A 26,373-nucleotide genomic window follows, 5' to 3' on the forward strand; every position below is an offset into this window, starting at 1 on the left:
TTATTCTCCTAATGTAAACACATGATATTTGCCCTCTGTATCTACTAAATGATTCATCAGGGAACAATTTAGACTGATTGCACATGGTTTAAAATTATTATTGTAAACAAGTTTTAAATTACACTTTAAGGAGAAATACCTTTACAATATGATCTTGTGGATTATTTGGAGTCTTAAATTTCCATATATAATTCAAGATAGGATATTACTATTCATAAGGCATATTATATTGGTGACTGGATTTGTTGCTGTCAAAAATAATTAAAGGAAGAATTTAAGTAAGAATTTATTCTGAGACTTGAGAGAATCTCTTAACTCAGAGATGCTGCAAAATAAAAAGGCAAGTTAAGTATGTCTGAAACATAATGCTACAAAAGAAACATGTTCATTCTGGACGGAAAGGATGGGCACATGATAACGAGGTGAAAACAAAACCAAACCCAATGGGTATGTCACCAAACACTGCAGCTCCATTTCCACTATCTGGGACGAACAGTGGCATCTTCTTGCTTCTAATAGAATTGGACTATTTCAACTCCCTGACTGAAGAATACATACTCTTTCTTGAGCTCATTCTAGTTTCTCTGTCTTCAGCTTTCCTCAGCCTACTGACATTTCAAGATCATGGAACATCCTAGGTTCTCCATTACAATTTAGATTTCACTTTCACAACTTTGTCAATGACCTTCCAGGAATTCCTTGAAGGGAAGTTGACCCCATACTAAGGTCGCTGGTTTAACAGGCATTCTGGAGCTTCAGGGCAAAACAAAATGAACCAATGAATCTTTGATTTTGCATCTCTAAAAATACCACCATGTGAATAATACTGCCAAATTCTGCTACCAGCTTGACCAAACACCTGATCCTCTAGCATAGCTCGAGTAGGCTCTGTGTGCCCTGGTGTTCAAACCTGGAAAAATAAATTCCTTGGGTGGTTAATGATGGCAGGAACCATTTTAGAAGACCCTTGGATTCAGGTTCTCTCCCTTCAGTTAATTTGTATTTTCATCAGTTAATGACTTTCAGCAGAATGCAGAAATGACTTTCAGCACATTTTCCTATATCCCCAGTGAAATGTGTGAGGATTCCTTTTCATTGCACAAATCTTTTCAGGAATGTGTTGCTTGTTTTCCATTTTGACTTTGTCTGAAACTTTATATGCAATCTTGCTCCTTTCCGCTTCAAATTTTGTATTTTCCCAAGTTTTAACTCCACATGTAGCTTTCTCCAACTGCCAACCTGAGAGGAGTCAGTAGTAATCACAACACAACATGAATGCTAAGCTATTTTAAGCCTTCCACCAAACAGATTAGACCACTGTCTTTATCCAGTCCCCCTGGATTTCTCAAGACTCACACAGTAAGAAGTCAGATATTTTTTAGCACATTATGACATTAAAGGCCTTTAGTCCAGTTCTCAGCAGTGCAAAATCCTTGTGAACACATTTTTTGTCTGCTCCTCTATTTTCTACACTCCCAATAGAACATATGATGAAGCTCTGCATACAACATCCTTGGAATTCTTCCATGCATAGCTACAAAATTCTTCACACAGGCCAGTTTCAAAGGCCTACAAAATACAAATTTTTTATCATTTTCCAGGTCAACTTCCCAGTAATAGTATTCTGTATATCTTACCAAGTGATTTAAGGATGGATGGAGGATTTGTTTGTGGCTTAAGACAGCATTCAGGACATTAGAGCAGAGAGATAGAGACTGCTGGTCACATTTGTACTGTAGGTGGGAAGCAGGAAAATGAACACTAGAAATCAAGCAATTTTCTCCCTTTTCCCTTTTATTCATTCTGGTCTCTAGACTATGGGACAGCACCTCATATATCCTCCTTTATCCACCTTCTCTGTAAATACCCTCAGGGTGTCTCCATATCCAGTCTTGCTGAAATGGGTGTTAAGCCAATCACAAATAATGTGTAACCTTGTGTTCATAAAAGGAAAATTGAGAAAACTGCACCTTATTTCTTTAGAATATTTTAATTATATAACAGATGATTTCATAAATATCATCTGAAGGTATGAAATAACTAAATCCTTCCATTTATAAAAATAAAATAAGGACTGTGGTAGATGACTGCCTAGTTTATTAACTTGATCCCCAACACAAAAACAAATGAAAAGCAAGAAATCAAAGTAACAAGCAAATGGAGAAAATGTACTGAAGATATTAACTCTGATTAAGTATATCTTCAATATAATACTGAATTCAGAAGTATTTTAATAGAATAGTATGCATAATAATCTAAGAATCTTGAATTAATTTCAATAGAGTTTATATGTCTAATTGTTCTAAAAAGAATTTAATGGTGTCATTAGATTATATATTACATATAATAAAATAAATTTTGAAAATTACTTAAATGTAACTAAGAATTTTATAATTAGCTCTAAACAGATAAAAGCAAATTCAGATGCTTCAAGAAAAGATGTTTGATGAGTTTATATTCTCTTTCATGTGCCCAATTGACTTTTTACAGCATATTAATAGCAAATCACACAATGCTATTTATCTACTTATGATATGTGATGGTTAATTTTAATTCAGTTTACCAAAATGTAGAGTCACCGAGGATAGAGTCCCAGGGATTCCCTAATCAGGTTGACTTGTAAACCTTTTGTGGGAATTGCCTTGATTATTTTAATGAAGTTTGAAGAACTATCCTGAGTTTAGGCAGCATATCTCTATGGACTAGGCCCTAGTCACTATGGAGAAAGCAGGATGAGCACTAGCAAGCATGTACACACACTATTGCTGTCTGCTAACTGTAGATATAATGGGACCTGCTATTTCAATCTCCTAACACCTTGAAAAGTCTATTGATGGTCTATAACCTAGATTTGTGAGATAAGTCAGATATTTTTCTTTTAATTTGTTATGGTCATAGTATATTTATCATAGAAGTAGAAATTAATATAAGAATATTAATATATATACATAACTTTTTCATGCCTCTGAATACTTTGCAAACTGCAATACATTGTAACAATAATAATAATAATAATAATAATGATGAAAATTGTAAGTTAGTATGACAAGTTTCTTTTTCAATTACATAATCATAAGAAATTTGTATTTTCAGATATGAGTCCACTTTCAGCAAAAATTTCTTTTATTAATGTTTGCTTATGCATTATTTTTGTGCTTTACATTGGGCAAATGTTTGAAAACTGACTACGTTCAAGAAGGCAAAATTCATACAACCCAGAGGAAACAACAGAAAGAAAATAATTTTAAAATTGAGACAGTGCTTGTACACAACCTGGATAGTCAGGTATGGTACTGCACACCCATAATTCCAGCACTCAGACATAGAGACAGGAGAATAAAGAACTCAAGGCCATTTTCAGCTAAATAGAAACTTTGAAGACTGTCCATGCTACAAGGAAGCATTTCTCATAAAAGCAAAATCCAACCAAGCAACTGAGCAGAAAACCTTAAGGGCAAGTTTAAAAGAAAAACTTCCAAGAAAACTTTCCATGCATATGAAAAGTCAGAGGATTTGTTGTATTAATAATTTATGAATGCTGCCCAACACAAAACTGTCAACTTACAGAAAACATTGAGGTATTTTTGCAATTTTTTTGGTAACTTGATTGTGTGGTTCCTGAATGTGAATTCTGTAATAACAATGTTATGTCACAATGTTACAATGTTGGGCATGCCTGCTGATATAACTAACAGAAGAGTACATTCTGCACTGCATTAGGCTTTGCTTGTTCATGGTGCCTGTATCTCCCATAACATTATATACTGCTTAAAAAACAAAAAAAAATGTTTCATTTTATAATAATTTTGGGGAAGAATAAGTAAATATTACTAAATTCATAGCTGGTATACTGAGAAATGTCTGAGTAAATTTTTTATTATTAACAATATTTACTCTAATAAAAGTAATGTCTACAACACTATGTCTGAAAACAATTTGATCACTAAAGAAAGCATTCACTAGAGAAAAAATTCCTATCTGTAGTCATGATTCTTAAAATTCTTCTAGCAATATGAGCATTACAAATGAAATTTATAATAACTCTAGCAGTCTTGCCTACAGGATGAAAATCTTACCCAAATCATTCAAAAATTTATTCACACTTGGGAAGCAGACAGTGAATTCAGATGCAACATTTTGCTGTCTCTGACTTTTCTGAAGTCAGAACTAACTAACAAAAAATGTGATTGATAACATATACTATCAGTGTGGTAGGATGTGGGTAACTGTACCAATTAATGAGAATAACATGTCAAAATGGAATTGCTGTTACTCTCATCTTTTTCATTCTAATCTCTTGGCTGCCAATCTGTCTGAATGCCACATTGCCTTCTTAATAACATATTCTATTTCACTTAAGGAGACAGCCTGAGGTATGAGGTCAATTAATACAATACTGTGGGACATACAGGCTTAGGCATAACAACTTAAATTTAATTTAGTCGCCTCATGTTAATTACTAAGAGGCCAGAAGAGAGCAACAACATAATTAAAATGAAGGGGAGTAGGATTCATGGTGAAACAGAAGGAGCTAGTGAAATATAGCCTCAAGAAAAGACAGCTAAAAGATATTTAATTTCATTTTCCTAATCCCTAAAGGCATATAGTAGAGGAAAGTTATGAGAGCCAAAGAACTGTTATAAATATCAATACACATAAAACAGTAATCAAAAATATAAGTGCAATTAGGCCATTTCAGTATTTAAGATTTACTTATGGTTTCTGTACAATTATCTGTTTTCGTCTCAGAACTCACAGAGATGTAATAACTTACAATAGCAATGAGTGAGAATTTTTGCTTTGTTTTGCTTCCTGTGGTGTGTTTTACGGTGTTTATTTGTGCCTTTGTAGTGAAAATTGGAGACATGGAATACATTGAGGTCAGTCTATCTTTTCTTGAATGTAATAAGAATATAAATAGCCTTAGATTAATTTGAGATCCTTATTAAGTATAAAAATTAATTAAAATAAACCTAACAAGCTGTAGGAGATACCATTAATTATTTAATATGCAAAAATGAAGCTGCCACTCTTTGACCACCAGACCCCTTTCTCTGATTAATAAAATCACTTAATTCATAAGAAGATCATAGCTCGTGAATGTAGCTGAGTTGAGATTTAGCCTCTTGCTGATGTAATCTATTGCCTATTTATATCAAAATGTATAAAATTATTTGAAAATGAATGTAAAAATGTTATATAACACATTTGGAAAACAAATTCCACTCTTAGTGCTTTTATTTCACTGCTTTTAATGCTAAATGCATATTTCATTTTCACAACTCTAATTTGATTCTTCTTACTTTCATTATTCATTATACATGATTAGATTTAAAAAAATTCCTCTTATGGGATGAACTATCGAAAGCATTCTGGTATTTAAGGTTATAAAGCTAAAATTATATGAAAACATTAGGAAGCTGTATTTCAAAGTACCCTTTCTAATTCTGTTACTCATGCTCACATCAAATTTCCCTATATGGCCACTGCTATTCTATTTCACATAGTGAATATTCACAAGCACCTGCAGGCATACTTACAAGAAGAAAGGAAGGCATGTGTCAATAAAATGTTAGTGAATAATAATTCATCACTTATTCATAAATTATATGAGTGCCTACATATAAATCCATGTTCATCAAAACAGAATTGTTAACAGGACATATTAGGGAACATTTTAATATAATAAGCTGATATGATTCAAAGAAATATTGAGATATTCAATAAATCAATGGAAAACACAAGACAGAGACAAAATTGAGTTTTGAGGGTAAGGGATGGAGAAATAGATCAGCAGAGAGAGTACATATGTAGCATAAATCAATCATTATTAGCCCGGTGTTGGTGGCACACACCTTTAATCCCAGCACTCAGGAGGCAGAGGCAGGCAGGTCTCTGTGATTTCGAGGCCGGCCTGGTCTACAGAGCAAGTCCCAGGACAGCCTCCAAAACAATACAGAGAAACCCTGTCTCGAAAAACCAAAAAAAAAAATAATCAATCATTATTCCTGTGAAATTTACCTGAAGAACCAGTGAGACTATATAGGAATTCTATACGAATGTGCAAGGAATGTTTGATATTAAGATCTGTCTCCCTCTCCATTTCAAACTTGTTTTCTTTTCTATTCTTCAATAATCTTAGGTAATTACTCTACTTCTCAGCAAGCACTTGCCCTCCTTCCCAGTCCTGTTGGGGTAACATTCCATGCTCATATCAGTTACTCTATCATGTAGACAACTTAAAGTTAGTAATGTTACAAGATATGGAAAAGCAGTTATAATGGAGTCCACAATGCCAAGACTATACATTATTGTGTACCATTCCCCAAAAGACACTGTTGGTAACTTGAAATTTGGTGTGGTGGTAGCTATGCACAAAAAATTGACCAGTACTCTAAACATTTTTTGAGATAGGTGGGTGGTTTCTTAATCATTAACCGCTATTATGCACATTAGTATAACTTCATGTTGTTTCTAATTAAATATTTTGCTTCTGTTAGTATGAATCAAAGAGGTAAATCTCTCTGTAGAGAAGTGGACATGTTTAAGGTTGCAAGGTTAGAAAATCTATGCACATGTACACACACTTTCCAAAACAGTTCAGTAAAGTTCTCTTAAGTGACAAAACAAACCTTCCTTAGTGCTGAAACATCAGGTTTCAAAGGTAAATAAGATAGAGGATGGGAGGTTGGGAGAAATGAAGTGATCAGAAAACTGTGTAATTAAATCAATGAGTTTTGGACTTTTCAGTAAAATGGAAAAGCATTAAAGTGTTGGTTTCATTTATTTTACTTAACACATGGGAGTAAAGTCTTAATTTAAAAATAACTATAACATAAAAGGAAATGTGTTTCTTAACAGGAGACTAAGCCTTCATATTTTAATAAAGTAGTATGTCTTTGAAAAATACAGATTCCATCTGGGGATTAAACTAGAGCTCATTGATTGATAAGACTATAAGCAATTTCATAAGAATTATCTTAAAATGATGCATAATTGGAGTCTTAGAGGCAAGAGGGAGTGCAGTTCTGCCAAAGACTGAAGCATTGCAGATGGCCTAATAGGTGGGATTTTCACATAGGCACTTGTCCAACTCTTCATTTCACTATTTTCTCATAACAGATACAATTATTTGGAAAATATTTCTGACAAATTCCTTAAACAGTGGGTCAGTGGCTACATATCTAAGACATAAAGGAACAAAATATATACTGGTCTACAATAGCCATTCTGTTACTTATCTGGAAGTTCCAGACACACAGCTGAGGCTGAAGCAATTTTTAAAAACATTTCTTCAAATTAACCAAGAAGCCAGTGAGAATATGTTTTTAGCGCCACACACACACACACACACACACACACACACACACACACACACACACACACAAACAAACAATTAAGGATACATGCAAATGAGACATTAAATTTTTTTTCTATTCTGTAGAATTATGAAGTAAATGATGGTGAAGATAGCAATGAAGATAAAGGTTATAAATGATAATGATTCTGGCAGTTTTCCAAGTGATTAAAAATTCACATTGATACTATAGCAATGCAAACATTACTGTGCTTCATGTGACATTTATATTTAAAATGAAAATGGTTTTATCTTTATTAGTCCTACATTAGAGTGACCTGTAAATTAAGGAAGAGTACGATACAAAATTTCAAGTGAATAGCATGATGTTTCTGGTTCTTTAATTTCTCTGGATCTTACTGTTTCCTATAAAATGCACAGTCAGCTAATACACTTAAAAGAGAGGAAAGAGATAAGATGTCTAAATCGGTTAGCACATGGCATATATGAAAGACCATTTGCCCCTGTTAAATAGTTTTAGCAATTTTTCCTTAAGCATAAAGAACTAAATCTATTGTCTTTAGAAACTGTTCTGCATACATTTATTATAATGAGATTATCTTAGTTGATGTACTCATTTCTTGAAATTGCTGAAATTAGACTTTCAAGAAAGGATGATTAGGTATACTACACATTTTATTGGTACATATAATTTCTTTTTCATATTTATTTTTTATTAACTTTTTATACATGTTACTCTCAGTTCCCTTTCCCTCCCCTCCTCCCCTGGCCCCCATTCCTTCCAACCCCCATCCCACTCCATCTTCCTTCTGCTCCCTGGGGAGAGTAAGGCTTTCCATGAGGGATTTTCAGAGTATGTTATATAATCCTGAGCAGGGCCTAGTTCCTCCCCCATGTGTAGTTTCATACCTTGAAATATTTCCATTCTTTTTCTTTTACTTTTTGTATATATTCACTGTTTACATCTTCCTAGAAGAAAACATAATATTCAAGTAAGTAAGTGAGTAATAATTTTGATTAGTATACATTGTGTGTCCAACTAATAAATTTTCAATAAAAATCCCTTGAAACACACAACCATGAGTAGCTAGAAATCCTCAAAGCAGCTTAACAGTATAAAATAAAAATAAAATAATTTCTAGAAGTATAGTTTATTGACACATACCACAACTAATTATTATACAGATGATTTTAGTACATTAATGCAAAGTGAGAATAAATATACCCATAGCTGATTTTATATATTTGATAATTTCAGACGTGTACAATGTAATGTATTCATATTCAACCCCATTATCTTCTTTTAACCCCTCCCATAACACCCCATGCTTTTCTTCTTCATGACTAGTTTTCTTCCTCCTTTCATGTCTGTCTCTTTGTGTGTGTGAGCATGTGTATTTGTGTGTGTAACCCAATGACTCTAATATTTGTAGATTCATTCTAGAAGGTTACTTTGTGGAGCATGGGAAATTATGAGCAGTATGGCACTCATATACATCCTTAAAATTATAAATACAACCTTCTCAGTTAATTCACTATGATCAAGGTTTGCAATTAATTACTATACAGTGTGTATAACCAGTAAAATTACAGTTAAAGAAAATAACACATAACAAGGAGCAGCAGAAAAATACAAAGCACACATTTAAAAAAGATTGGTGTTGGATAACCAATTGGTGAATTTTCCCCTGGGGAATACTACTTCTCTGCTCTCAGCACTAGTTAGTTGCCTGTAGTTCTTTGTGTAGGGTTGAGGCTCCATGAGTAACATGAAAAGTAAAATTATGTATCTCGACTAATAAAGACCCAGAAACTGATATTGGAGTAGAAGCTTCAAGCTCAAGATCAGAAAAAGCAAACAGCCACCCAGTAGTTCTTACCTTTGCCTCTGATTGTAAGGGTGATCTGGTTAGCCCCACAAATCCTGACTGCAATCCTAGACTGCTGCCTCTTTTCAACATGGCTGGAGACTAAATCTCTTATGAGATTCTTTGGTTCTTACTTTTATCTCTCTCTAGAGCTGTGATTAAAAGAATGTGGTCCAAAGTGCTGAGAACTACCTTGTGTGAGCTGTTTCTCTTTAGGGCTGGATCATTTTTATGAAGCGCAGTGTGACTGACCTTGAACTAAAGATCAGTCCACAACTAGCTCCTGAGTCCTGAGATTAAAGGTGTGTTCCACCACTGCCTGGATCTATGGCTTTCTAGTATGATGTTGGAATTAAAGGTGTGTATCATCATTGGAATTAAAGGTGTGTATCATCATTGCCTGTCTCTATGATATGTGGTTAGCTTTGATTTCTATATCCTCAGGCAAGCTTAATAAATCATAAATAATGTATCACCATACTCATGGTCTTTCCCACATTCATGGTTGCAAGTCTGTTGATTTTATTCTTGTTCAAGTTTTGCTTAAGCAGCAATATTGATGAGACTCCATTCCTATAGCTTCTTTAACATTTCTAGGAGTTGCAAGTCCACAGAAAGCTTCCTAGTCCTTTGGCCCTTACAATCTTTCTGACCCTTCTTCTACTATAATTCCTGAGTTTAAATTAAGATCTCTGAGGCATAGATAGAGGTATTATGCTGTAATTAGTAACCAATAGTTCTACCCAGTTCTGATGCCTATGAACTACAATGACAAGAAGCATGGTACAATATTCCGCTGGGTACAATAGTGGCACACATACTTGTTGGTAACCAATGACTTTTTACTTACACTTAGGCCCTGTTCAACAAGAGGGAAATCATGACTGGTTTTGGAAACCTATACAACTATGTTAGTCTAGTGAGGTCATAGGTCTTGGATAAGATGCTGCAATTGCCACTTTACTGAAACTATATAATTTCTAATTACATTCTAAATATATATCCTTAAACCCACAAATAAGAATGGGTCTCACCTATCATCAAAGAAACATCTTGCAACAGACAGAAAAAATTACAGGAAACCAAAACTGATCAAAATCCAAGCAATAAGTGACAGTGTGGTACTTAGTCAAAAACAATAATTCTACAAAACAAACCCTTAAGTCTCATTAAGCATGTTTGACCTTAATAGCATTACCACCTAGTAAATTATAAGACAAGTTGAAATAAAACCTGCTATTATCCTAAAGTGAAATGTAACCAACACAATTTCTACATTGTTGTGTAGCAATGATATTGTTCCATTTCTTCTGCTAGTTTTTCTCTTGGCTTATAATACCATTAAAACTAAATTTTGAGCATAATAAAGGGACTATGGCTCTCTCTATATAATGATTCAACATTTGTATAATTTCATATAATATTTTAAAATAACTATCTAGTTCATAATCTGCAATACAGCTTTTAATTATCAAATAAGTGCCAGGATTTTATGTTTTATAATATTGTTCCTTGGTTTTATTTTACAAGAATTTGACTGAGCACATGCACATTAAAACAGATTTCTTAGACAGGAAAAGCTTATTCTACTTCATTCAACTATTCATACCATAGCCTGTGACACTCCTTTGGGTCATGGGCAATTAACATAATTCAAATGATAGAGAATTTTGTTTCATATGTTGTCAACTATAAGAAGAATATAAAGTGTATAAGCTGCACAGCAGCTTATTTTTCCTCTGAAGCATCGTGTTGGGCACAGTATGCATTCAGTAGTCAAATAAAACTCGATAATTCCTTGTGGTTATTAATAAAAAACTGAATATATTAATAGAAGATACATCACAGATATGACTCTTTTTAATAAGTATGAATGAACATAATACATATAAATATAATTTAAACATTAACTAATAGACACATAAGAACCTTATTTTATTCACTTCATGTTTTACTTTGCTGTTCAGAAAATAACAAAGTCACAGATTTGGGGGTAAAAAATGCTATGTGAAAACATTTAAGTACTGAGTTTTTATTTGAGGATGTGGTGGCTTGGCAGTCTCTTCTGAAATGATGCCTGTAATGACTCTCAGCATGAAGGAAACTTTAAATTAATTACAGTGGATATGGCTTTCCTGACATTATTTCATATACATGGATTGTGTTCTGCATAACTTCTCATTGTACAATAACTAATGACCCCATTCTCTTCTTGGCAGTCTAGTGAAAACAAAAAGCAGATGTTCAATATGAGCAGATGTCCAAGGTGACACACTAAACATATGCGGCACTGGAAATCCTAGATGTTCTGGCCTGTATGAGTATGACTGGCTGCACACCCTGGGACTCCACTAAGCAGTGTCTGGTTTGGTCAGAGTAGGATTTCATTAATGTATTAGATAATCCTATCCTCCCACATTGTAATTCTTATACCACGCCAAAAGCCTTTTCTTCCAAGAAAACAGGAGTAATGATAAACACAAATTTCAAATCTCTAGTTTTTCAGTTTTAATATTATTTCTACAGAAATTAAAAAGTAGGGGCTGGGAGTTTAGGTCAGTGAAAATCCTTGCATAGCATTCAAAAGTCCCTGGTTCAGTCCTGAGCATTATAACAGCAGCTATAACAACAACATCAACAATCAACCATAAAAATCCAAGAATAGCAAAAATAACCAATGGACTAGATTTTTAAAAATGATCTGCACCAGCTCAGATATTGGAAGGGGAGCCTGGGCCCTTCCCCAAATGAGTGATGGACTTTGATGGTCCCCCGTGGAGGGCGTCTTTATTCCTGGGGAGTGAGTGGGGTTGGGTTATGGGTTTAGTGGGGAGCATGGGAGAATGGGAGGGCAAGGGATTTGGAGATTGATATGTAAATAAGAGTGCTTCTAAAATAAAAAATAAAGCACTGATCTGTACCTTTGAAATAAATTCTTTTGGAGGTTTGTTTATCCAGTTTTATGTATGTTTTTATCCTGCATGTATGTGTATGTTTATGTATACTATTAAAGAAAAGATCACCAATTCGAGAGGGAAGGGAATTGGAGAAGCAGGAGGGATGATAGGGGAGGCAAAATAATTTTAAAACATTACTCATATGCAAACTTCTCTAAAATAAACAAGCAAATAAATACACACACACATAAAATACATTTATGCTTATAGGGTTTTAAATCCTAAAATTTAAATAATAGAGAAGAACAAACTTTCATGACAAACACAACGAAAGGGGAGAAGTATTCATTTGGCTCATAATTCCAGATTAGCTCATCATTTCTTGAAGATAGATATTTTTCATAGAAGATGTGCTAAACATTATTTCCCCTCCTCCAAGATGGGAGACAACAAGGAAACAAGACAGTTTGGACACAAAACTACATAGATATGAACTCATAGAACTGTGGAAGTATGCACATGACCTGCATGGATCTAAGCCCAGTGGAGTTCCAACATTGAGTGGGGAAGTGGACACAAGCTTCCATCCCTAATCTAGAAGTTATCTCCAATCGATAACCACTGGCAAAGGAAAAAAATTGTTTTCTCCAACCAAGTCTCAATGTATACACAAACCATATTTCTGAGAATATAATGTGGCAGAATGTTGAAGCAGTTTTATCAAGAGCAGAAAACAATGAATTAATTAGCACTGTTCATCTAGCTTCCTTCTTTTCACTCAGCCCAGAGCCCAAGCTCTGAAATGATACTTCCAACATACAGAATGGTCTTTCTACATCAACTAACCCAACTAATGCAAGCCCTAACTAGTAAGAGCCAGCCTAATCAAAGCAGTTCTTTATTGTGATCCCCCTCTCCTTTCCAGATGGCAAAAACTAACCACCACAATTGTTGATGTTACTTGATTTTCATTAATATTTTTCTGTATAGTAAAGTTTAGAAGCTTATTATTTTCACAGATATATTTAGACAAGAGTGTTATTTTCTCATTTAATTGCCTAAAATATTACAGAAACTTTACTGAGTTGTTCATACTTGAGTTTACAGATTTAGTTTCCTACATGGGCAAGGTTACTGCTGAACTCTGATGTAATTCATTGGTCTATTTCCCCATGTATATGCTAGCACTACAATTTGGTACTCACTTAAGCTTTATAATAATACCTGAAAACAAGGAAAGCCCTCCCCTTCTTTCCCAGACTTTCTTTTCCTAGGTAATTTCCATTTGAATTTTAGAGCAACCTATTTCATCACTTATAGTTGTTTGCAGTATAAAATTGCCTCTGTTTTATAATTAAGGAATACGACAAATATTATAGATGCTAGAAAAGGCTCCTTAATCACTACGGAAAGCTTGAGAAATGCCCAGGAGACCAATAAAATTAATGTTTGACAACACAGTGATAAAATAACAGACTTTACCTCTCAAAACATGAGGAAAGTTTATTTTCCAAATACCACACCAATTCAAAACATGGAAAGATGTTTTTCATATCTAAATAACGTCTCAGCCTGTTATTTTAGGAACATATCTCGGGTAAAATCTATTTCTTTCACTTCTCATACATCTGCAATTAAACACTGAACACATTTTATGTCTACATATATATATATATGAAAATTAAATAAACACAATGAATGTATTTCTAGAAGCTTCATCCTTAAATATTTCTGCTTTTATGAATCATTTTGTCTTTTTTCACTTCTTATCCCTATTGTGTAGATCTCTTTTTCTCTCTCCAATCCTATGCCACTCTTCCATGCTAAAGGAGCTATTCCTATTGCTCTAACTTGGTAGATTTTATTTCAGTGCATCCAACATATTAAAAATGAAAACAAAGCAAAATGAAAAGTATGAGGATATTAGAAAGGTGAAAACACATTTAGAATTTTTCAAGATTCATTTCAAATGTACAGCACGATGCCACAGACGTTAGAGACTTTCTAGTGATTGGTGAGCTCTTCTGCAATAGCTTTTACAATTCCTCACCTTCCAATTGGACCTTGTTAGTTAATTCTCAATACTTGAGTTTATTTGTAGTCCTTTAATTGTTTTAATGTTTACTCACTGGAAGGTGAGCCTATAACTATAAGTTATATCCAGAACACTCTCTTCTAAATTATTTTGTCAGATCCCTCAAGTCTTTACTCAAATGTCAGGGAATATGCCAGGCTTCATTGTCTGTGTGTTTTACTGAGCACTTCCCAATCAAATATTCTTTCTTTATTTCTATTGGACTTATTCCCACAAAGGTAACTATGATGAAAACCATTAATATTTGTTTTGCTTCTACTATCCCTTGCTTAACTAAAGGAATTAGCTCTGTTTTATATGCTGCTGTACTCGGAATTGACTGAAATACAGTAGGAATTTAATAAATACTGAATGACTATGTACAGAATTGACAACAAAGAACTGTTCCTAAGTTTTGGAAAGAAATAATTAATATAATAAAGGAGAAGCAAAGACCTAAGCCTCATCTGCCACAGACCCATTCTTGGAAATCATATTTTTATGAAATTATATCAAGAAGAAAAGTGTTTGAAGTCAAAATAGAAAGGAAGAAAGAAGGAACAAAAGAGGAAAGAAAGAAGAAAACAAAAGAAGGAAAGAAGGTTGGGTTGAGACTATTTCTCTCCAACAGTGAAAAATGAAGCCATGAGCATCTATGTGAACAAACTAGAAGTCAAAAATTAGTTGGAAACAAAACATGGGAATATGAAATCGTTAAAACTGGTAACAGTTTTTAAAATTCTAAGAAAAATCTTGTTTGAATAAGTAAAGAAACGGAGAAGAGATTGAAAGAAAGGACTTTTAAGCCAAAAATAGGTATTAATCATTAGAAAAAGTGTTTTAAAATAGAAAAAATTATTAATATGACTATAGAAACAGATTTAAGATATTGCTATAATATTGAAATAATTTCCAATATGACCTTAAAAATACATAGTTATTGTGATTTCTCTACATGAATATGTTCAGAATATAAATTGTTTTATTACATGTAGTTTGGAAAATTTCATGATCCTCAGATTAGTGCATTCTTGAAACATTTGAATCCTGGTTTTGAAATTAAGTTAAAGTATTCCTAGATAAGAGTATTACACTTATTCTATAATCAAATTATTTTAATGCACTCCAATATATTTTGAAACTTCATTATAATAAAATGTTTTCCAAATACTTATTGGTCTGTCTTATCAGGAACACTGTCTTTCATTAGCAACAAAAAGTGCATCCAATTTTAAAGGTTTCAAAAGAAAAGTTAAATGGAATAAAATTAAAATACCCATCCTCTCATTCCCTATGGGTTACCTTCTGACTTATATTGTATCCACTGTCAGACATTAACATACTCAATGTGCAAGTTATAAGTTTAATAACAAAAACATGCTTTGGAAAAGATATTCTATCATTAAGTTTCTATACGGACAATCAAAAGGATTTGGGTAAAGAATAAAGTGATTTAATATTTCAAGACAGGAAACCAAATAAATTAAAACTAATTCTTATGACAACAGATATCATCAGATTATGACAATTTCTACGTTTATACTTTAAATACAGAACATATAAATGCATTAGTTAAACTTAGATATTTTGGCTATATGAATTTATTTTACTTTGACAATTACCAATAAAATATCAAGTGAATTTTATTATAAAAGCCATTCTAAAATGTAAGACTAGGTTGACTTTCATATTCACATCATTTTAATGCCTGAAATAAAATCTTCAAGTCAATGAGGAAGATATTGCTTCTTCATTTAAGCAAATCATAATTTAGGTGAAGAAATTGGTAATCATAAAGACTTGATGACGGCTTTGAAATTCTATGCAAATTCTGTAACATCATAGCAAGTGAGTTCCATGAATGGACAGTGATGTAAGCACTGGAAAAGGCTTTAAATATGAAGCTCTCCTGGTTGAAATTCACCAGGATTTATGAAATAAGAAGGTGGGTTTAGGAAAATTGGAGAAATCTGTCATTGATACTGTATAAGTAGCAGGCAACTGTCATTGAGAAGGTCACAGGGACTGTAGCATGAATCACTATCTAGTTCAGTCACTTCTTTAAACTTTAACACAAATCAATAAAAATACAGGGGTCTGCAAGTGGTATTTAATTATTTAGTTGTGTTGTTAAAACCTGCATCAGATATTAGAAATTACCTAAAACAGTCAGCTGTTGTGATGCATACCCATAATCAAATGTTGAAGATGATGTGGCAAGAAGTTTGAGAATTTGATTGTTTCAGTCTGAAACAGTCTATAAATTGCTCTTGTTTACATCTATTTGCATAGCAGCCATAAATAGGTACATGTTTCTATGCATGTTCCATCCATAGTAATATATATATATATATATATGTCTCTGTCTACAGTTGTGTCTGTACAGACATCTCAGGTTCTCCTACATAAACCATCTTTCATCTAAGTTGGAGGTCATTTATCTGGTTCTTTAATGTGCACTTCCAGGATTTTTTTAATGTATCGTATGTAAAGATAACAGGAATAAACACATGACATTTTACTCTCATCAAGTTTGCAATCCAGACGGGAAAGAGGCAAACAAAACCTCCCAACAAACATGTGTGTTAGAATATACAGAAGGATATGCTGACAATGATCCTTGACTTCAAGGGTCAGAAAACTCATACTGTTGCAAATGACTCTCAAGTTGACTATGAAGAATCAGTACATGTCACAATGTCACAAGTTCAAAAGAAAAATATTAAAGATAAACACATTCAAGGAAAAACATGTAGCATGAACAAATGCACAAAGACAGAGACAGGATAAGTGGCAACAATAATAAATCCAGGTGACTGAATGGCTTTTAAGGGTGTGGAGAAGTGGCAGAAAAAATGGTAGGTACCTTTCTATTCCCAGACCATATTAGGAAATGTAGACATTTTTTTCTGTAAGCAAAAGTCAGATGTTGAAAAGCTGAGAGATATATTATGTGTCCTAATCAGACCTTATTTACATAAGTCATCTCAATAGTGTGACAGCAATGGATGCATATACATAGTAGACAAGCATGGTTTTGGGTAGCAGTGGTAGCTTGTAGGTTTGTTTCTACATCCATATGGAAACAACTATTCTGGTTTTCATTGGATCCACTGCTATGAGCTTTATATAAAGTAAGAAATATGAAACACCCTCTACTGTTATCTGCTGTTTGCTATAGAATCAAAGAAGTTGCCATAATTTAGGGAGACTCAAAATTTAAAGTCTCATTTCATCAACATATTATGTAATTTTACCCTAAATTTTTTTGTTAAACCTACTAAACAAATTATGTTTTCATACCTCTTTCCCAGAACTTGAGGCAAACCTTTCCTTTGCGTTTCTCTTATTGGTTTATGAATAAAACACTGATTGGCCAGTAGCCAGGAAGGAGATATAGGCAGGGCTCCCAAACTAGAAGAATTTTGGATAGAGGAAGGCAGAGAGACACCATGTAGCTCTTGAAGGAGTAACATTTTTGAGCATTCTCCAGTAAGATAAGAACATGTAGAAATACATAGGTTAATAGAAATGGGTTAATAATTAAGAGAGAGATAACCAGTAAGAAGCCTAAACCATCAGTCAAAGAGTTTATAATTGATATAAGTCTCTGTGTGTTTATTTAGGACTAAACAGCTATGGGGCTATTAAAAATTTAATGTTTAGACACATTAATTTTTTTTGGTGGTCTAAATTGCATTACCTTTCAGCTTAGTGTCCATTACTACTCTCAAATATGTGTGACCAAACAAATTCTAGTACATATTCGTCTATGATTTTATATTTTTCACCAAGTCCAGCCTTTAATATATCCCTTTAATGAATGCTATTTATATAAGTATCTACGTCTACATCTATAAAATACAATCATCCCATTCTTTAAAAGCTCATTGTCTATTACAGAGCATTGTAAGCACACAAAATCTCAACATTTTCTAAACCAGAGAATAGACTTAAAACAAAAAATGAAATAAAGACAAACTTCCCAGTAGTGTTAAGGTGTTACTGAGGTGGCTTGAGATTTGTGCTCTTTGAAGTGTAATTGTTGACAGTGATGACTCTTATCCACAGTGAGATGCCATCTCTGTCTAAAGCCAGGATTCTAATGAAACTGCAAGGGACCTCATGTAGCTGGGATTCTCCAGGGCTGCTAATGAATTTTAACACGGCATAAGTTCGCCCTACTTATATTTGTATTTAGGTTAACTTTGCTTTAGAGAGTTGGGTAATAAGTTAGTATTTTGGCTGTAAATATAAGCAGGCTGTAAAACTTTATGAAATCTAAAACCTTTACTTGGCCTCTGGGTACACTGACTAGCCTCCTCTGAGACTGTCCAGATGTGACAGATGAATGAATCCCACTGTGCTGATCTTTATCCTGGAGGAAATCCCAGAATGTTCTGGCCAGAATAGGTTCAAAAAGGTTGCTTAGTCATACATTACTTCCTGCTTCAAGTCCAGAAGCAATAATGGATCTTTTGATTTTTTATTTATATTTTATATTTATATGACAACACCCATTGTGAAATGCCACGGGGGCAGATGTTTTATGAAAAATACACAAAATTCTAAGAGCAAGAAGTCATTTTTAATTAACATATCAATTAGGAAAAGCTCTTCTGAACAGATGTCCCTTACTTTATGCCGAGTCACTCAATGAGCTGTTAGTTCAAGAACAGAAATAAAATTGTGAAATAGACAAAAGGCTTTCACCAATGCAGGAAAACTCTGGGTGGATCTGTGTCTGTCAATATGCCTCTAAAATATTAAGAGTTTTGTCACATGGATGTTTTTTGCTGATGGGAGCAATAATTTGCACAAACACTACAGAAATCAGTGTTGAGGTTACTCCAGAAGATGGGCATAAATCTACCTCAAGATGCAACTGTCTCATTTTAGGGTACACAGAGAAAGGACATTCCATCCTACCACAAAGACACTTGCTCAACCATGTTCAATATTGCTCTATTCTCTGGTTTGGAAAATGTTGAGATTTTGTGTGCTTAAATTGCTCTGTAATAGACAATGAGCTTTTAAAGACTGGGATGATTGTATTTTATAGATGTATACATAGATATTAAAAAAGGGGGAGACATCAATTACTACATTACTCTTGAATGTTTGAGCTGTGTCCACCTACTAGCTAAACAAGATGAAAACACAGAATAGGATGGAAAACTCTCACACTCTGGTGTTACTTTGAATTTGACTTCTCTGCCATCTACCTATTGATTTTAATATATATATACATACATATTAATTTTTAAATAAATTTAAATTAGAAACAAGATTGCTTTGCATGTCAATTCCAGGTCCCTCTCTGTTTCCCTACCTTCCTCCCGTGCCCTCCCACCAATTCCCCCAATATCCCCTCATTTCCCCAGGGAGGGCAAGGCCCTCCATGAGGGTGTCCATAGTCTGTCATTTCATCCAGGGCAAGGCCTACAACATCCCCCAAGATTTCAGGATAAGAGTGCATCTCTCATTGTTGGATGCGAGTCCAAAGTCCATTTGTATACCCGGAATAAATACTGATCTACTACCCAAGGCTATATAGATTACCTAGGCAACCTCACTGACACCCACATTCAGGGGATCTGATTCAGTCCCATGCTGGATTCCCAGGCATCAGTCTCGGGTTCAAGAGCTAACCCTTGTCAGATCAGCCGATTCTAGGGGTTAAATCAGCCCAGTCTTAATGCCTTTGGCCATCAGTCCTCCCTGTCTGGCACTGGATTCTTGAGTTCAGCTCAGTGCTTAGCCGTGGGCATCTGCCTCTGCTTCCATCAGTCACTGAATGAAGATTTTGTTTCCCAGACTCTCTGGCCACGGGAATGTAGGCTGGCCATCCCAGATATAGGTCTAAAATCCATATATGAGAGAGTACATGCCATGTTTCTCTTTTTGTGACTTGGTTACCTTGCTCAGGATGGTTTCTTCTAGTGCCATCCATTTCTCTGCAAATTTCAGGATTCCATTGTTTTTTTCTGCTGAATAGTACTCCATTGTGTAAATGTACCACATTTTCTCTATCTACTCTTCAGTTGAGGGGCATCTAGGTTGTTTCCAAGTTTTGGCTATTACAAATAATGCTGCTATGAAGTTAGTCGAACAGACGTCCTTGTTGTATGAATGGGCATCTTTTGGATTTATGCCTAAGAGTGGAGATGCTGGGTTTTGTGGTAGGTTTATTCCCATTTTTCTGAGTAATCGCCATACTGATTTCTAAAGTGTCTGTACAAGTTGACACTCCCACCAGCAGTGGAGGAGTGTTCCCATTTCACCACATCCTCTCCAGCATAAATTGTTATTGGTGTTTCTGATTTTAGCCATTCTGACAGGAGTGAGATGGTATCTCAGAGTTGTTTTGATTTGCATTTCCCTGATGGCTAAGGATGTTGAGCACTTTCTCAAGTGCCTCTCAGCCATTTTATACTCCTCTATTGAAAATTCTCTATTCAGTTCCGTAGCCCACTTTTTAATTTTATTCTTTGGTGTTTTGGAGATTTGCTTCTTGTGTTCATTGTAAATTTTAGAGATCAGCCCTCTGTCAGATGTGGGGTTATTGAATATTTTTTCCCAATCTGTGGGCTGATTTTTGTCTTGCTGACTCTGTCCTTTGCCTTATAGAAGCTTCTCAGTTTCAGGAGGTCCTATTTATTAATTGTTGATCTCACTGTCTGTGCTACTGGTGTTATGTTCAGGAAGCTGTCTCCTATACCAATTTGTTCAAGGGTACCACCCACTTTCTCTTCTAAGAGGTTCAGTGTAGCTGGATTTATGTTGAGGTCATTGATCCATTTGGACTTAAGTTTTGTGCATGGTGACAGACATGGATAGATCCTAGGTTACCCTCCCTATGTATTCGCACCAGGTTGGAGAGACTTTGTGACTGTCAGAAAGAAGCAGTGTGCATGGAACTAAGGTTCACAGCATTACTTTTGATAACTAAAATTTTGTAAAATCATAATATCTCTGAGTGATAGAACCAATTGTTTATTCATGTTAATGAAGTATTTTTGGACAATATTATCATTATAATTATTTAATCTGTCCCTTTTCCATTATTAATTATTAGCTCATTAGCTATAAAATTAAAGAAATACACTTCCTTAAATTAGCAAAGAACATGGTCAACAAGACAAAATGCCTCACTACAGAATGGGAAAAGAACTTCACCAATCCCACATCTGACAGAAGGCTGATCTCCAAAATATACAAAGAACTCAAGAAACAAGACATTATCCAATTAAAATGTAAAAATGTGGTACAGATCTAAACAGAGAATTCTCAAATGTTGGAAAGAGGCAGAAATGCTCAACATCTTTTGTCATCAAGGAAATGCAAATCAAAACCACTCTGAGACTCCATATTACACCCATCAGAATGACTAACAACACAAACACAAATGACAGTTTATGCTGGATATGAGATGGAGAAAGGGGAACACTCCTCCATTGCTGGTGGGAGTGCAAACTTGTATAGCCACTATGAAAATCAGTATGACAATTTCTCAGAAACTTAGGCATCAACCTACCACAAGACCTTGCAATACCACATTTTGGCATATACCTAAAGGAGGCACATTCACACCACCAGGACAATTGCTGAACCATGTTTATAGAAACATTATTTATAACAACCAGATATTGGAAACAACCTAGATGCCCCTCAATTAAGGAATGCATAAATAAAATGGAGTACTACTGAGCAGTAAGAAGCGATTACATTCTAAAATTCATAGGCAAAAGGACAGAAGTAGAGAAGAAAAAAAACATCTTGAGTGAGAGAACCCAAAACCAGAAAGACAAATGTAGTATGTCCTCAATCATAAGTGGATACCAGACATAAAACAAAAGATATCTAGCCTACAACCTAAAACACCAGAGAAGCTAGAACCCTTTTCCAGAAACAGATGGAAGGAGATTTGGGCATGAGAAACGGTAATAAGAATGTCAATGTAAATTAGATGACCATGTTATTTTCTCTATGTGAAGAATTGGTTATTTGTTTTGAGTAAGAAAATTTGGAAACTATATTCCTTTTATTTGTTTAATAGCTAAAGAATTACTAAACAATCAAATATAAATTGGAAAATAGAGAAGCTGCATGTACCATGTTCATTTTGGAGTTACTAAAACACACTACCTACTAGCTTCCTATGTGTTAAACCATTGCTCTTTCAGTCTTTGAATGTCAACAACTAGGGAGGGCAGCCAAGATCACAGACTTCAGACCAAACCCATTGCCTTGGCTTTTATCCTCCTTTTCACTGCTGTTATGCTCCTGGTGACTGTCAAACAGTAATGAAGTGGATGTTAGACGTGAATTACAGAGTTCTTACTAGGGAAGCCAGGAAGCAAGGGAGCCAGGAAGCCAGGAAGCCAGGAAAGACATTAACAGGCTTCTCCAGAAAAGACTTCTTTTTTAGTTGGCATAACATTCTGGGATTTTTTTATAAATCTTTCTTGAAAGTTCTTGAAATAACCTATTTATTTACAGATGAATATGAAACCAGAGAAGGGCAACTGATAAGGAATTCCTTAATTTCTCCAACACCTTCATAATTCTTAAATTTTATAATGATCTTTTAATATTTCTCTTTAAATGCTGAGTGTAAGTATTGTGTTCTGTTACAGATCAGATTTTTGATCCACAATAAACAGATAACTTTCTATAAGCATAAAAGTATCCTGATTGAATTTTTAACAATTGAAAAAATGTCACTTTGTTTTTCATGGTATAGATTAATGAATATAAAATTCTATGTGAAAACAAAATGTGCAATCAGAACCAGAGAAAATAGCTCCAGTATTTTCCAAATACTTCCCTTATTTTCTGTGTTCCTTTTGTTCCTTTTCATGTAGTCAAAAAAATCTCATCTCTGTACATGGGTATATATATATATTCCAAAAGGTCTGAAGTGATAGCATATAAAACTGGTTAATCAAGTAACTAAAATATAAGGATGTAAAAATAATCTTTTACATTCCAAACTTCATTTGCTAAAAAAAGGAGTCAAGGAAAAAAATCCTTATTCTCACATAAAAAAAAAGATTATAAATGACTTTTTATTTAGTGTCTATGAATGGATCTCATGAAGATAATTCAAAAGGAGAAAGCAATTACAAGGGCCAAATGACCTGAGTGTCAACTATACAAGGTTTTCCTCTGAGTACTACATATATAGTACACACACACACACACACACACACACACACACACACAAACACACACACACACTGATAATAGATAAGTAAATTTATCCATGTGAGCAATAATCCACACAATGAAAATTAGAACAGTGTGTAAAATCTTTTGAGAAAAACATGACAAAAGGAAATACTTAGTGTTTGAAAATTCTATGATTTCACACTGTTAAAATGCATACAGTACCAATGTATTTCACATATTTAAAGCTGTCCTCATCAAAACACACATGAAATTTTTCATGAAGATATAAAATCCAACCTAAATTCAGGTGGAAACTCAAAGGACTAAAAATAACAAAAAACAACTTGACGTATAGACAGGTATGACAGTAATGAGACAATCTATTCATTAAGAGAAAATACCAGGGAACAAATAATTGCCCCAGAAATTTATATCCAGACATGGTTATAGTCGGAAAAGTACTAAGTAACAAAACCATTGATATAACTAAATAATCTAAAAATGATCTAAAATAGACTTTATTTAAAAAAGTTATACAAATGACCAACAAGTTTAATATACCCCAAGACTATGTACCTATAGTTGATATTGCCTCCAGTGGGCTATGATCCACCTTAGGAATCTTCAATCAAAAAATTTTCCAATAAGAATTCCTTCATGCCAATTTGAAACATTTTTCTCAATTGATGTTTTCTCTTCTTTTAGTGACACGAGCTGTGTCAAGGTGGAAAACACACACACACAGCTTTTGTCAAGGTTAAACAACAGAGAGACAGAGAGAGAGAGAGAGAGAGAGAGAGAGAGAGAGAGAGAGAGAGAGAGAGAGAGAGAGAGAGAGAGAGGAACACCACTAACTAGCACAGTTACTAAATACCATTGTAGAATTTAGTCATCCCAGCAAGAATAAAGTGAAGTGAAAGAATCTTTCCTTGTTTACATGAGCAATATTAGCATATGCGTTTTTAAAGAACAAAAGTCTGTGGTGTGGAAATGGACATGTATGGAGAAGAATATTTCAAAGTTTAATAATTAGAAGACTTTAGGCAGCTTTGAACCATTCATTTGATTTTTTTGTTTTGTTTTTTTTTTCGAGACAGGGTTTCTCTGTATTGTTTTGGAGGCTATCGGTCTAGCCCGACCTTGAACTCACAGCTCACAACCAAAAATGAACCATTCATTTGAAAAAAACCAAGGAACCCAGTGACAGAGAGAGAGGAGCAATTAGCAAATTGACAAATAATGGGCTGGCAAAACCAGCAGAGACAGATGATCTGAACAAGGGGGAGCTCTTGGACCCCAGACCAACAGCTGGGAGGCCAGCATGGGGCTGATCCAGACCCCCTCAGTGTGAGAGTCAGTGAGGAGGCCTTGGCAACCTATGGGGCCCTGGGCAGTGGATCAGTGTTTATCCCTGGCATACAAAAGGACTTCATGTGTCCATAACACAAAGAGGGATGCTCTCTCAGCCTGGACTCTTAGGGGAGTGCCTGCACCCTGCCCTGAGTGAAATGACAGACTCTAGATATCCCCTATGTGGAAGGAAGTAGCTATAGGGTGGGAGGCTGGGGGGGCTGTTGGGGAGGTGTGTTAAGAAGGGAGGGAGAGGGAAGTGGGATTGACATGTGAAACAAGCTATTTAAAATAAAAATAATAATAATAAAAAAGATAAAAGATAAAACCTTAAAAAAGGAAACAAAGCTAACCAATTCCTTCCAAAATAAATTGTTCATGTCTGCAACTAGAAAATGACAATATAAAGATCATTTCATACACTCTACGAAGATCAATTTAATGTGGAAAAAACATTTTGTTCTGCCTTTTTGAGAAAATAGATTCAGTATTTCTGTTGGGCTGAGTGGATTCGTGAGTAGCAGAGCACTGATCTGGTTGAAGAAGCTTAGGGAGGAGGAATCACTTCTATAAAGTGCTGTAAATTCTGCTAATGCCACAAGGTCAAAAAGATGGATAACCTGAGGAATAGCTGTCATTGTCATGCTGATGACTGGTGCTATTTGCCTAACAGGCTAAAAGGATTTGCTGGGAGTGAGAATTGTTAATGGGGACAAAGAGTCCCTGAGCTTTTGATGATTCCATGAGTATACAGTGATGAAATTAGAACATGTAGTCAATTTTCCTCATATGATTTCATTGTAATACAAAGGCTAAAAGGAAGCTAAAGTAACAAAATTATTGCTAAAGGAAGAAGCCTAAATTACATTCTCTAATTTTATTGAAAACCTTGATGAGCAAGAGAAATTGAAGAAGCAGACCATTGAATTTCCTTTGAGATTCAACTCAATTTTCCTTGATTGGATAAAGTGACCAATTCAGCTCTTTGTCAGACTACTACAGAAATGAATCCTATCAACAGAGGAATTTCATCTAAAATCTGAATAAGTATTTTTTAATTCCATTATTCAATTGAAAATTATCAGCCATAGGGTTATCATGCCTAACAGAAAACAGAAAATATATATTTTACATACAATGTCCAGATATCAATATTAAGGTTAGTAGATTAAGAAACTTAAAATGACTTTAAATACAAGTTTCTAGAGGAAAACTTGAACTACAAACTCAAATAGTATTATAAATCTTTGGAGTCATGACTGCACACCAAGAAACCAACACAGAACAAGTTAAAATCATAGAAGACAGAATTAGCAAACTGGAAGAAAGGAAAATTAATGACTCTAAAGTGAAGGAGAGATACAGATGATAAGACAATTAAACAACAACATTATTTGAAATACACTAGCTGTACATCTCTAAAATCAAATGAAGTTTTCAAACTCATAGATTTAGAAGTATAAAGTTGGAACAGTAGACAAAATAAAACCAAAAACATGTTCATGCACAGCAAAACTATTTCCAGGTAAGACTAATTTGAAGTCCCAATGCAAGAAAAATGAACCATGGGCAACTATTAATTACTGAGAGGGAGAACTAGTGTCTCCCAGGGATGATCACCCCCAGTTGGTTATCCAATACAAAACAGTCAGCCCTGAGATTATAAACACCCAGTCAACACTAAAGAACTCA

At 34.4% G+C, this 26,373-nt stretch overlaps 1 protein-coding gene across 2 annotated transcripts in view; it reads right to left on the reverse strand.

The window, feature by feature from the left end:
* Cnbd1 (cyclic nucleotide binding domain containing 1) overlaps nt 1–26,373 on the reverse strand; it is a 400,564-nt gene that overhangs the window by 8,196 nt on the left and 365,995 nt on the right. For both annotated transcript variants that reach the window (XM_040741326.1, XM_040741322.1), the window contains one exon: nt 8,228–8,287. In XM_040741326.1, coding sequence (XP_040597260.1) covers nt 8,228–8,287 — 60 coding nt within the window. The remainder of the gene's footprint in view (nt 1–8,227; nt 8,288–26,373) is intronic.

Source organism: Mesocricetus auratus, unplaced genomic scaffold, assembly GCF_017639785.1.
Source record: "Mesocricetus auratus isolate SY011 unplaced genomic scaffold, BCM_Maur_2.0 Super-Scaffold_6730, whole genome shotgun sequence".
Classification (NCBI taxonomy): domain Eukaryota; kingdom Metazoa; phylum Chordata; class Mammalia; order Rodentia; family Cricetidae; genus Mesocricetus; species Mesocricetus auratus.